Source organism: Coffea arabica, chromosome 10c (genome assembly GCF_036785885.1).
Source record: "Coffea arabica cultivar ET-39 chromosome 10c, Coffea Arabica ET-39 HiFi, whole genome shotgun sequence".
Lineage (NCBI taxonomy): Eukaryota > Viridiplantae > Streptophyta > Magnoliopsida > Gentianales > Rubiaceae > Coffea > Coffea arabica.
In genome coordinates this window covers 3,734,464-3,747,073 of record NC_092329.1, presented here as the reverse complement: position 1 = coordinate 3,747,073, position 12,610 = coordinate 3,734,464, and the positions used below count along the sequence as shown (strand labels likewise).

The 12,610-nt window shown below is 35.5% G+C and overlaps 2 protein-coding genes across 6 annotated transcripts; one reads left to right on the top strand and one right to left on the bottom strand.

The window, feature by feature from the left end:
• Positions 1 to 3,196: 3,196 nt before the first annotated feature.
• LOC113713303 (uncharacterized) lies at positions 3,197 to 7,254 on the top strand. Of its 4 annotated transcripts, XM_027236997.2 has the most exons (6): positions 3,197 to 3,431; positions 4,829 to 4,896; positions 5,523 to 5,699; positions 5,987 to 6,085; positions 6,207 to 6,452; positions 6,822 to 7,254. In XM_027236997.2, the coding sequence occupies exons 2-6, from the start codon at positions 4,837 to 4,839 to the stop codon at positions 7,107 to 7,109; spliced, it is 870 nt and encodes a 289-aa protein (XP_027092798.1). In that variant the 5' UTR covers positions 3,197 to 3,431; positions 4,829 to 4,836; the 3' UTR covers positions 7,110 to 7,254. The 4 variants fall into 4 exon arrangements, with proteins under 4 accessions (XP_027092798.1, XP_071925809.1, XP_071925808.1 ...); XM_072069708.1 differs by lacking the exon at positions 4,829 to 4,896; XM_072069707.1 differs by lacking the exon at positions 3,197 to 3,431 and having other exon boundaries at positions 4,759 to 4,896.
• A 507-nt stretch (positions 7,255 to 7,761) lies between these two features.
• LOC113713302 (uncharacterized protein At1g01500-like) lies at positions 7,762 to 12,352 on the bottom strand. Of its 2 annotated transcripts, none has more exons than XM_027236996.2 (3): positions 12,040 to 12,352; positions 10,340 to 11,151; positions 7,762 to 8,333 (listed from the first exon to the last, which is right to left on the bottom strand). In XM_027236996.2, the coding sequence occupies exons 2-3, from the start codon at positions 11,039 to 11,041 to the stop codon at positions 8,100 to 8,102; spliced, it is 936 nt and encodes a 311-aa protein (XP_027092797.1). In that variant the 5' UTR covers positions 11,042 to 11,151; positions 12,040 to 12,352; the 3' UTR covers positions 7,762 to 8,099. The 2 variants fall into 2 exon arrangements, with proteins under 2 accessions (XP_027092797.1, XP_071925807.1); XM_072069706.1 differs by lacking the exon at positions 12,040 to 12,352 and adding an exon at positions 11,698 to 12,010.
• Positions 12,353 to 12,610: the final 258 nt, after the last annotated feature.

Sequence of the window (12,610 nt, the reverse complement as noted above, 5' to 3'; positions counted from 1 at the left end):
TTGTAACTTGGAGATCATTTTGCCGAGATAATCCAAAGAGGATTGAAGCCCTAAAAATGATGTTTACCCTTTTGTTTGAGGACCTTTAGGCCGGTATGGTTGATGGGACGAGTTTCAACTATTTTTTCGAATTGAATGTATTAATTTTGATACTATTTGGTTTTGTCAAACTGAAGTTTATGAAACGAGTTTCATTGTGACGGGGGAAGTGGATCGGTAAAAATCTAGAGCAAGTAGTGGAAAACCGTCAGTAAATTATTGGTAATCTGTGAGAAAATGTTATGGAGCTTATAATTTAATTTACCCGAAGAAATATACCAAGTAGTATAATTGTATCTTGTTGCTCTGGAAGGATCCATAAGCTCAAAGCCTGGTAGAGCGCTCAAGTGTAAATTCATTTGAGAGGATGGTGGTTCGAGTCCACCTGGATCCAATTCTTTTGTTTATTTGTTCCCGTGTGCATGAATGTTGTAGACAAGGCATGTGTGAGGGCATTAAGATTAATATATTTCTTGGTGTAGTTTCAAAATTGGCTGATGGTGATTTGAAAAAAAAAAAAGCCTAACGGTTGTGGTAGCTCAACGTGCACTATTGTCTTTTACTGTATGTTTTTCAATAATGTGTTTCTGGTAAATTATCTTGTCTTCTCGCTCAAATAAAAATAAACAGAAGAAAAAAATAACCAACCTGACTTTTTTTTTTTCTAGAGCATAGCAAAATAAAATTTTAAGATGGATATTTTTTCTAGAGCATAGCAAAAATAAATTTTAAACTGAACTATTTGAAATTTCCTTAATTATTAGATCATTAAACTTTTTGTTTTCTTTTTATAATGAACTTGTTGTTTTGTTAGAATAACTTGTGACAACTAGGCCTTGTTTGGATTGCCGGTTTCCGTCGAAAAATTACGTCGTTTTCCGTGATCACATTTCCCTATTACCTTTTTCCCTTACATACATCAAATCGCTACAGTAATTTTTTCATGAAAAATCACGGAAAATGCAATCCAAACAGAACCTAAGTTTTCTATGCCGTCCAACAGATAAAAGTTTTAACCTTTAATCATTCAACAAATGAATTTTTTTTTTGGGGTATTGTTACTTTACCCCTTAACATAGATGGTATCATTATCAATTTTTCTTTTAATGTTATTAACAAAGTTAATTTCATTTTTAGCCATTTTATTTTTAATACTGACGGTCAAATTAAAGACATTGTCAATTTTTTTAATATTATTTTTTAATCACTTTAACTCTAATACTAATGGTCAAATTCTTATTATTCAACCTCATATATTATAGCCTTATTATAAATTTGTCCCTAGAATTATTTTTTAGGCTATTTATCCCACTATTAAACCAACTTAATAAGTTTAAAAAACTTTAGAAAAAAAAGTACCTTTCTTTTTGTATAACAAAAAGAACAAAAAATTTTGAAATGGCTCTTTTCTTTTTAGTATAAAGAGAAAAATCAGAACGTTAATCTCTTTCTTCTTAATAATTGTATTAATATTAAAAACAAATATAAAAGTAGAGAGAGGGAGAGAGAAAACTTAATCCTTTTTTTTTTTTTTCTAAAATACAAATAAAAAAGAATTCGATATTTTTTTTTGGTCACAAATGCGACTACTAAAGCAAACAATAAACTACGTAACTACCAAATGTGGATGGACTCAATTCTATCTTAATTGAATCCTTGTGCTCGTCGTGGCATGGCATGTCCTATTTGTTGGTGTCTTCTGGAATATTAACCTACCACTTGGTTTCCAAAGTGTCTGTCCATTCTTATTTCATTTTACTTGAAAAAAGAAAATGAGCTCAGCATGATTTAAAATCGTTTTCTAGTGTTTTTCTTTTACTGCTATTGATTGAGTTTTGCTATTCATTTCCCTCATTGCAACTTTCTTGTTTGTAGCGGATCTTTTTTATGTTCTGGCAAGTCTTTGGGGTTTCTTGACCACGCATTTAGTAGTATTTCGGTGTGTTCTTTCTAGAAGGACCCTGTACTGATAAAACGGAGAAAAGAAAAAGTGGGTACCAATTAGTCAAGAAAATAAGGCTTTTTCGCCGTCGTCTTTCTTTTTTGAGTGTGGACCAATTGACGTTTCCAAGCACAGCATTTACTAATTCAAGTAGGGTACAAAATTGGCCCAATTTTTGTGCTCATTCGGACCGAACTTGCTCTAGGGTAATAATGAACCATAAAAATTTTCTCGAATTTATCGATTCTTTTTTTTTTTTCGTCCTCTTTCCAATTGGCATTTGTCAATTTTTATGTATAATGCCGAATGACAATCTTTGCCTGAAGCCCCTGAAAAATCGTAGAGATCACATTTTCAATTCATTTACCTAAAAATTGTGTTTCAAATGACTATATGCTTTTTGGATGGTCTTCTTCATTGTAATACATTTTTTAGCCACACTACCAATAAAATCAGCTTACTTGGTATTTTAAAACAATTCTAAAAAATTGAAGAAATGACTAGATATTTTTTCTCTTTAAGATTAGGATTCATTTTCTATATACTAACAGTAGTGTTATTATTAATTGCACGATAATTAATTTAAATTTAAATTAAAAATCTAAATTTTATATTTGTACGATGCATCTAACTGTAATTGTGTAAATATCGTATATAATATTAACTAAATAACATTTTACTTGTATTATAAATATATTTCAAAATATTTTATATTTTTAACTTTCTTTTTATCTCATATAAATCACAAAATATCTTTCCAAATAATTTTTTTTCAAACAATCTCTAACCTAAACACACCCAAAAGGATTAACCTAGCTAATTTGCTACACTACATAAGAAAAAGAAAAACATAGAATAGAACCCACCAGAAAAAAATGAACACCGCCAGCTTTTTTTTGCAAATATTCCAAGGAATTTGCTCAGGTTTTTCAAGTCAAGGGTAACGTGGCAGTTGCAGTGTTTTTCCTCGCTTCCTCAATTCCTGGTGGCAAATATGTGAAGGTCCCTTGCCTTCGAGGCGGAGATCTCCAAACATGACAGCCCCCTTTATTCTTGCCTCACATCCCATGAATGATCAACGCAAGAAATTACTCTTTCAAAATTTGACTTAAACTCTACCGTTCGATTGCGGGCTGTGATGTTCAACAATCTAACCAACCTGTAATTATAGCAAATGTTCTTCAGGGGACGAAATACCGTACCATTCTCGTTAGAATAACTCTCCCACAAAAATCTCATTCCCATCTCTCTCTGTCTCTCTCTACCGCGTGTATACGTAGTACACACTATACTGGTGAGTGTGTGTGCGCGCGTCGGAGAAAATCTTGTGAGCAAACTGCTACAAGGCAAGACTAGAACCATTTGCACGATCCTGCTTTATTTGGAAATTTAAACCCACCAAAAACCTCTTCATTTCTCCACTTCTAGCCTCCCAGTTTCTGCAAACCAGGTATGGTCACTGGCCGATGCTTTAATCAATTTCTTTCTTTCTTTCTTTCTTTCTCTCTCTCTTTTTTTTATAGCTGTGGTTGGAGTTGGGATTTATGTATAGGGATATTCTTGCTTGAGCTTTGTTTTCCTTTTTCTTTTCTTTTTGGGTTTTTCTTTGGGCTAGAATTGAATTAATGGATCTGTTGAATCTGCGGGTTATTGGATCTTGATTGTTGAATGTTTTCTTGAAAAGGGCTAGTTTGGTTGGTTCTAATATACAAGTTTGAAGTGAGAAAAAAAATTGAAAGGGACTTTTTGAGAGGGAGCTGTTAACGTTGAACTATTAGTCTGTTTGCTATTTCTAAGCCCAGTTCGTTGGTGGAAATGAATATTAACTGTGAAGGAACAGAAGTCTTGGAAAAGGTTTCATTTCGGGCATTCTGTTTCTGAAAAGTACGTTTCAACCTTGATTTTTTGTTCCATCTATACTATAAAGGCAAAAGCTTAAGACATTTTTAAATAAATATTTGCCTTTTTAATATAGGTTCCTATACCATTATTTTTATCGGAATTCAGGAATTCATTGCTTTGGCACTGCTTTTATCAGAATTTCTCAGTTCATTTCTTTGAGATTTCCTTGGGATGGGTTAGCTCTGGTGTATGATGAGGCGAAATATTAAATTTTGTGCTTAGGATATAGTTAAATGCGTGCGTGTATGATGATCATATTCTCCGTGGTGGGAGGAGGTTAAAAAGAGTTAGCAGCTTAAAAGCTACGCTTGGATCACAATAATAATTCATTTATTTGTGGTCTGTTGGTTCATCACCTGGGCTACCATCCATTCACTTTTACTCTTATTTTCTTGCAATTACTCATATAATATTTCAGGGCTAAAATAAAAGTTGCAATCTTCTGCATTGGAGAATAGGCTGGTGTAAACATTGTTGAATTGTTTCGGACTGAGGGCTTTCTCCTATACTAAGTAGATCTAGTTTTAACAGTTGATATATACTTCAATTTGTAGAAGTGCATAACTTAAAATTTTGGGCCAAAAGTGATCATGTTAAAAACTTTAAACTTCATATTAGTCAATGTGGAGGTGAGCTCGTGTGTTACTTTCAAGTGTCACTGTATGTCTCTGACATTCAAGTGTCACTGTAAGTCAGTGACATTCTATGTGTTGAGGTGAGCTTATATGCACTAAATATTAGCTGAGATTTTTTTTAAGCACTAGGATGACCTATGACTTGAGATTTTTTTTTTACTGTTTTCTATATGCGAATTAGCTGTTTCTTGAGTGTATTAATTCTGTCTGCCTCAGTTTCACAGTCAGCATTCAAAGTCAATATGAATTGCTGAAATGATAAATTCACTAAATATAATTGCTGTTGTTCAATGTGGATTGACTCCTCTAGCTCTAGCAATGTTTCGTCGGTGGAACAATTCACATCACGAGAAGGATTCTGATGAGCAGCAGGAAAAGGTATTGAGAAGTGGTAAAATGCATAATTCATTTAACTTCTTAAATAAACTAATTCATAATTTGGCTGCTTATCTGTAGGAAGATTTTTTTTTGCTTTTTAATACTGTTATTGGTGGGTTTCAATGTTTATTTTGCTGTAGCTATTCTCATCTTTTTTGGCGCACACATGATTTTTGGTTATTTCACTGGTCATGAGTTTGTGAATAAGCCAATGAGAAACTATTTGTTAGTAGGTCTAATGTCCAGAATTTTAGTTGGAATCATCTCTAGTAGCCATTTCAATTAAGTCTGCAAAGATATGGTCCTGGTCTGAATAGGTTTTAGTCCTTTTGCTTGGAATTTATGGTCTATTGACTCTAAAGTTTTAGTCCAAAATGGGCTATATCACCTATTACCTAGACATTTATCATTACATTACTGGGCTGGCTCCCAGTAAGTACAATCTTTTGTCAGATAAAAGTAATTTGTAACTTTACTTGCAATTACATAAATTGACTTACTTTTCTCATTTGACATTTAAATATTGACTTTGAACCCAAGTTTGGAGGTAAAAAGTGCTGTTGGTTTCATTGATGACTGCGGTCATTCCTCTTATGAATACTACCAATTTTGTGGTATGCTTGCAGGTTACTGAACTTAAGGCTGCTTTGGGTCCTTTATCGGGACGTGGTTTACAGTATTGCAGTGATGCGTGCTTGAAGAGATACTTGGAAGCCAGAAGCTGGAATGTAGATAAAGCAAAAAAGATGTTGGAGGAGACACTAAGATGGAGATCAACCTACAAGCCAGAAGAAATTCGCTGGGTAAGAATTTAACTTTTTGTTCATCTCTTTCATCCTTTATTCCTAATAGTTCTTTTGTTGTGACAATTCATAAGCAAACCTGCTCAATGCATGTCTTAGAGTAATCAATGATGAAATACATATTAGAATCAGACAGAATTTGTTTTATCAAAATTTTGAAATGAAATATTTATTTTTTTCCTCAAATATGTTTCCCAGATTTCTATGCTTTCTCATATCTCTCGTTCTCTCCAATATGCTGAAAATTGTGCATAATCTAACTTTTCTATAACCATCAAACTTGTTAGCATGAGGTTGCTGTTGAGGGTGAGACTGGAAAGGTATTTAGAGCTAATTTTCATGACCGCCATGGAAGGACCGTTCTTATTCTGAGACCTGGAAAGCAGGTGAAGTCCTTGGACTACCAAATTCTAGCGTAGATTCCTTCAAATGATTTATTTTGAGTATCGGTTTGGTTTCTTTCTTCTGCGTAATGTGATCATCAAGGGATGCTGTTAAATGTTGCAGAACACAACATCAATCGACAACCAGATTAGACATCTGGTGTATCTCATCGAAAATGCCATCCTTAATCTGCCTGAAGGTCAAGAACAGATGGCTTGGTTAATAGACTTCACTGGTTGGTCTATAACCAATAATGTGCCAATCAAATCTGCCAAAGACACAGTAAACGTACTGCAAAACCATTACCCTGAGAGACTAGCTGTTGCATTCCTCTACAGTCCTCCACGTATTTTTGAAGCATTTTGGAAGGTCTGTAATGAGCTGAGTGGAGATCATGAGTACCACTGTTAATTTCTTTTGCAGATGTACATCATAATTGTAGTTTATTTCCGTCTCTGGGTATTTAGGATCTTGAGCTATTGAATCTGTCTAATTTTCTTATTCTGGTTATTGCCAGCAACTAAAACCTTACACATTCAGATGCTAAAGTACCACAACTATTCAGATAAAAGTTGAAAAATAGGCATAATACAGTCTTCTTTATAAAGGAGCTTAGTAGGGTGGTGGATTCTAATATTGTGGAACATCCTATAGGGGGTTTCGGAACATATAACCATGTTTGGTAAAAGACTTTTGAACAACTTGCTATTTGCCTGATACGTGCTTCTGTGCTTGCAGATTGTCAAGTATTTTTTGGATCCCAAGACTTTTCAGAAGGTGAAATTTGTGTACCCAAAAAATAAGGATAGTGTGGAGCTCATGAGGTCATATTTCGATGTGGATAATCTTCCGACAGAGTTTGGAGGGAAAGCCACGTTGCAGTATGATCATGAAGAGTTCTCAAGGCGGATGGCTCAGGATGATGTCAAAGCTGCAAAAGTATGGGGTTTTGACAAACATCCAAATGGTTTTACTGGAGCTGAGGTTGCACCTGAGCCGGAGACCCTTGCTTCGCCTGCCAGCTGAATTTCCATCTTTAATCTAGGAACGGGTGTATAATATATATATTAACGATTAATGGGCTCTCCTGCTTGACGGTAGGCTGCTATACCATGGGACCTAATAATTGTTTAACTTGACAAAGAAAGCCAATTTCAAGGCTATTAACTTACCTATTGCTTTCCAATGCTGAAGTATTTATTGTCCCAATGGGAGATGTTAACTATAAAGAATTTGGATGTTAACAGAAGGGGCACAACTGTCATTGCGTTTTCCAACTTGCAAAGATGGCCAAGTCAAGCGTGCCTTGTCTCTTAGTAACTTCAGGTTCTTGCATTTCACCTCTGATAATTCTTCTTGGATGTGACCGTCAGTCTAAACCCATTCCGGGGGTATGGTCCATGGAAATTTTACTCGGAAAGTGCTGCTGCTGGATAAAAACGATAGCTAACTGAAGTAGTTTAGGGAAATCGATGACTTCGTTTATACTGGACAAATGGCAACGAGCCTGTAAACAGCAACACTAGACAATGGAGGTGAATTTCATTAAAAGCACGGTAAGTTGCTGTCGATCATCCAGTAATTGCATGTACATTTTGAATAATTACAAAAAACTACTTTCAGCCCTATACGTGCTTCAAAGGTAACCAACTTGGCTCTTATCAGAACTCAGAAACCATCATCAGAAAATGCCTGCAACTTATTGCAATCCAAGATTTGGCAAAGCTATTTACAAAAATAATACAATCTTTGGAGTGCCAGTACTAAAGCTTACAGGGCATGCTATCTCTTGACACTCTTTATCAATACAAAAACACGTTCAAAGATGAAAAGCCAAAAAAAAAAAAAAAACTTGAAAAGGGTGTTTGTATATGGAAAAATACAATGTTAACCCCAACCCTTTCAACAAAAAGAGAGAAATTCACAGCTAGAATAGGCACCGAAGAGTCAAGACTCGCATACCAAGCGTATGTTTGCCTTTGGATTAGTTTTAAACAAATGGCGACGCAAAAAGAACTACATAAGCCGCCTTCTGAAGCTTCCGGTGGTGGCTTGGTACGTGCGAACGAGCAAACCCACTCCTATTCCGACTCCAAGACAAATGCCGAGTCCAATGCCAACTCCAACCCTCACACCGGCATTGAACCAGGATATTTCTCCATCTTCACCTTCTATATATTCCATTCGTCTCCAGTACATATTGTTTAACTCTTCCTCACTTTCTGGTTTATAGCTTCTGTCCTCCGTTACCTGCAACAAAGTCACCAAAAGAAAGTCTTTACAGCATGCAAAGGCTGCCATTACATTGTTTAAACTCAAATGCGAAACAGTTTGTTTGTCTGACTTGCCATTCCAACTTAGATGCGGCAAATAACATTGCAAGTATTACAATCCCGGACAGACATTAGGATCACAGAAAATGCAGATTAAGTGGTCATGGCCTTTTATATACCTGATGGGAAACATATTTATAATTTTTTTAAAAATAAATTAAGGCCAATACAAGACAATGAAAAGTAAAAGGCACAAGGCAGTTCAGATGATACCAGTTTATTAAAACCATAGTTCTAACTTGGAAGTTTATAACTCAACATAACTGCAAACAAGAAGCTTTTAAGATCTAACAAGGAAAACTGAAAAAGAAACAAACACTTTCAACAATCATAGATCAGTTACTGACTCAGTTCTGAGCTACATCCTCATGCTACTAGTTTCTCTTGTAATCACCATCAAATCAGTTAGCAACTCAAATTCAGGTACTTGGAGACGTTAATCAGACCAGGAATTTGGATGAGTTCCTACTTTGACCAATTCATGATAGGTCAACTAGTCCGAAAATATTCACAAAATAGATCAACACAGAGTACATATTCAGTAATCAAAATGTTTTTCATGCCATCATCACATGGAAGGCTCCTTCACATTACTACACGAGAATCCACAGGATCCAATTGAAAAATATAATAACTATCCAAGTGAGAACAATTGTGTTATATACGAACAATTTTGATCATATTTTTTACAAAGTACAAGTGATAGTATGCCAAGAAGTCAAGACAGAACTTATTTATTTATTTATTTTTGGGCTACTCATGGAAAAAATGTGCAGTTTTATTTGACACACTCGGGATGCTTCAAATCTTTATAGACACAACAAATGTCATAACATTTTAACAAATTTATCATCTCTGTTGCAGAAATTGAAGTTTGTAATATAGAACTTAAAAGCAGCTCCAGCCATCCGTAATCCGGGGCAACTGAGGTTCAGACATATTCAACAAAGTTGATTTTCTTAGATACACAGATGGGGAAAACAAGAAGTTGATTTTCAATCAGCAACTACTGAGAAAATGGTGGTGGGGCCCAAAATTGAAATCACCAATCTACTTGATAGCTACTTAATGGGACCTTTGGGGGATGAGGTCCTGCATGTCAGACTCTTGCAGAGTATGGATAACATAAAATAAAAATAAAAATTAGACTGAGCACCACTTTAAGAACTGTGCCCGACCATACCCCCATGACATGTCTAGGATAAGATTCTGTTTCACAATCCAATATCCAATTCCTAATAGAAATAGGCGAAATGAAACACAGAAACATGTTTCATAGGAGGAAGCATAGAGAAATTCCAAATAAAGGATAAGGTGACCACTGAAAGGTTCTTATGGTCATGATATATTTTATTGCATCATTAGCTCCAGATGACTCTTGAATATTTGAATATATTTTATGAAACAGCAAAACTCAGTAGAGGTTTCCTAGTCATTTGACATACATTAACTCATTTTGTTTTTGACATTTTAAAAAAATAGAGAGCAGGTAAATTTGAAATAATATACTAAAAGAAGAAAAACAAAAAGAATGAGAGAAGACAGCAGGTAAGATGCTGAAAATTCAACATAAATTTATAATCTTTTCATTAAGGACCCATGTTTTGACTTCCTGTATTTCTTTAGCATGCATTTCAAGTTGAGGTCGAATGCAGAGTTAAATGATACAGGGATACTTTCTAGTCAAAGCAAATGGTTCTTAAAAACATGAATAATTAGGAATTCAGAAACAAAATATGCATAAGTATTGAGCACCAAAACCTACATAGAAATAAAAGTTAGGCGGTGCCCACACTGGAGAATTTGGTTGCACAATCTTGAACCATCCAGACACAATATTCTGGTCCAGCACTAAACCAAAACTACAGTACAAACATAAAAAGAATGGATATCTAATATAAATCTAGACGGAAAGAATAAAACCTGCAAATCAGCTCTAGATCCATCATCCTTGTTGGTTGCCGCAGTATCATATTCTGGAATTGAATCCAGCACCACTTTTCTGTTTGGCTTCTTGCGGTGATTAAACTGCAAAGTCTTGGTTAAGATGACTGGGGCACCCAAGAAGCAACCAGCAACATAGACTTCAATGGTGGGTGACGAGGACTCAGAACTAATTATATGCTTGCCCTTCAGGAATCCTGCACCAGCACTCATCACTGTTTCACAATTCATGCTCCATTTCCTAGGATTGCCATTATACTTCGAGGTGAAACCATTACTACATGACATCTCCAGAACACCAGAGAGCACAAGATCTTCCTTATGGAAAACCTCAAATTTCACACTCCCTGATAACCTTATACTGTCAGTACTCACAAATGTAGCTTCTTCAGATTTTTTATCTAGCCTATCCCTTCGAAGAATGCATGATGACCCTTCTGAATAAATAGAACACCTTGCACCATTCACTTCAAGAAGAGTATCAGGGCTGAGAGGGATATGGTTGAGGGTCAGACATTCTGGGGTTGAATCATCCACCATAAAACTGCTGATTCTGACATAGAACACTCTTATATCAAGCCAAACCAATTTGCTGTGAGATTGGTAAGCAGGATGCCGTATAATCTGCAGTGCAGGATCGGCTGGTTTACCATTGTTCAACGATTCATGAGAGCTGTCCATATTGTTCCAGGAGGGTGTTCAATCCTCACCAAAATCTTTGAAAGCTGGCTGACGTAAAATCATGGATAGATTCCAATCCGACGAATGTAAACAACATAGGCCGGAACATCCTGTTCCAAAATAACAAAATATTTGCTATTCAAAAAAGTAATTCACCGAATTGCTTCCAAAGAATTCTATTACTATAATAAGAGTCACTGCAGGTCCTGCATCCAAAATCTTTTCTTATTTCTCGTGACTAGAAGCAAATAATGAGAGAACCAAAACTCCATATACGTCTAAGAAAGAAACTAAGAATTGTCAAAGCAGTTTGTAACCTGGTTTTAGGAACAGAATCCTCGAAATCAGGAATAGAGAAGACGTAATAATAACTAAATGACGTACCCGTAACTGCACAATCTAAAAAACAGGGTGCTAAAAACCAAATGCCTCTTTTTTTTTTTTTCTTTTTCCAGTCAAGAGTATTCGATCAAGAAATACCAACCTCCCTTCAGGCTTAACCAAAGAACAAAGTATCAAACTTCAAAGACCAGACCAAGACCCAATCGGGAAAAATCAAAATTGTGGAAGCTAAAAAGAGAATATTTAGAGAGAGCCATTTTAGGAACTCAAACAGACAGAAAAATCAGTGCATGATCTTTGCGACGCGAACCCACCATGACTTGCACGGTGATTTCAACGACAAATAAAGCAGAAACCTTTGATTTCAATCCACAAATTCTTAAGGGCCAAAGCCATCAGAAACTAAATCGAAAGCTCTCTGGCCTTTCTTTCCAGATAGACGAGGGATATATATTGAGACATGAGAGTAAGAAGGCCAAGACAATATCCCAAAAAGGCTAACAGATCTGCCAGCAATTGACAACTTTCCACAATACAAGCATCTCAAAACCAGCCAACAACACACTCACCACCCCAAATTAGAAAATAATAATAGGAGAATAACGAACCCACAGAAAGAATAGATGAAACAATATGCATAAATATGAGAAACTTACCAAGAAAATATTGGTGCATCCAACCCCCTCCCGTTTTCCTCTTATATATATCGTTATTTCCGTGTCTCCAAAAATGCGGTATCCAAAATTCCGGCTATCTGTGGCGTATGGAATCGCTTTCAGGGCTCCAAGGTAGCAGCTTTTTTGATGTTCTCGCCCACCCTACTTGTGGCCTTAATTTCGTACACTGACAACAAATCTAAACCTTTAGACGGCTTTATAGCAAATCTAAACAAATTGGACTCGATGACTTATCCACTTCTCCCTTCCCGTCCAAAGTCTGTGCCACTGACCGTAAGATGCACTACTACCACTATATTTAGTCCAAGAAAAAAATGGTTCCATTGGCACCTCAAAATATCAATTGGATCAACTTTTCACCCTTCAATAATTAAAAATAAATTTTTGACCTCTAACCTATCAAAAAGTATCAAATTTTGGACCTTCTTTCAATTTCACTAGTTGAGAAATTTTTGGATGGTTAATTATTCTAAATAATATTTCGCTTGCATCATAAACATATTTTTCCATTCACTTTTTTACATTCTCAACTATTTTTTATTTCACATAC

Coding starts and splice junctions, on each gene's coding strand:
- LOC113713303 (XM_072069707.1), top strand. CDS start 4,774: ATGATAAATTCACTAAATATAATTGCTGTTGTTCAATGTGGATTGACT. Junction 6,086..6,206: donor TTCTGAGACCTGGAAAGCAG/GTGAAGTCCTTG, acceptor TAAATGTTGCAG/AACACAACATCAATCGACAA. Junction 6,453..6,821: donor TTTTTGAAGCATTTTGGAAG/GTCTGTAATGAG, acceptor CTGTGCTTGCAG/ATTGTCAAGTATTTTTTGGA.
- LOC113713302 (XM_027236996.2), bottom strand. CDS start 11,041: ATGGACAGCTCTCATGAATCGTTGAACAATGGTAAACCAGCCGATCCT. Junction 8,334..10,339: donor GATCTAGAGCTGATTTGCAG/GTTTTATTCTTT, acceptor ACTTTGTTGCAG/GTAACGGAGGACAGAAGCTA.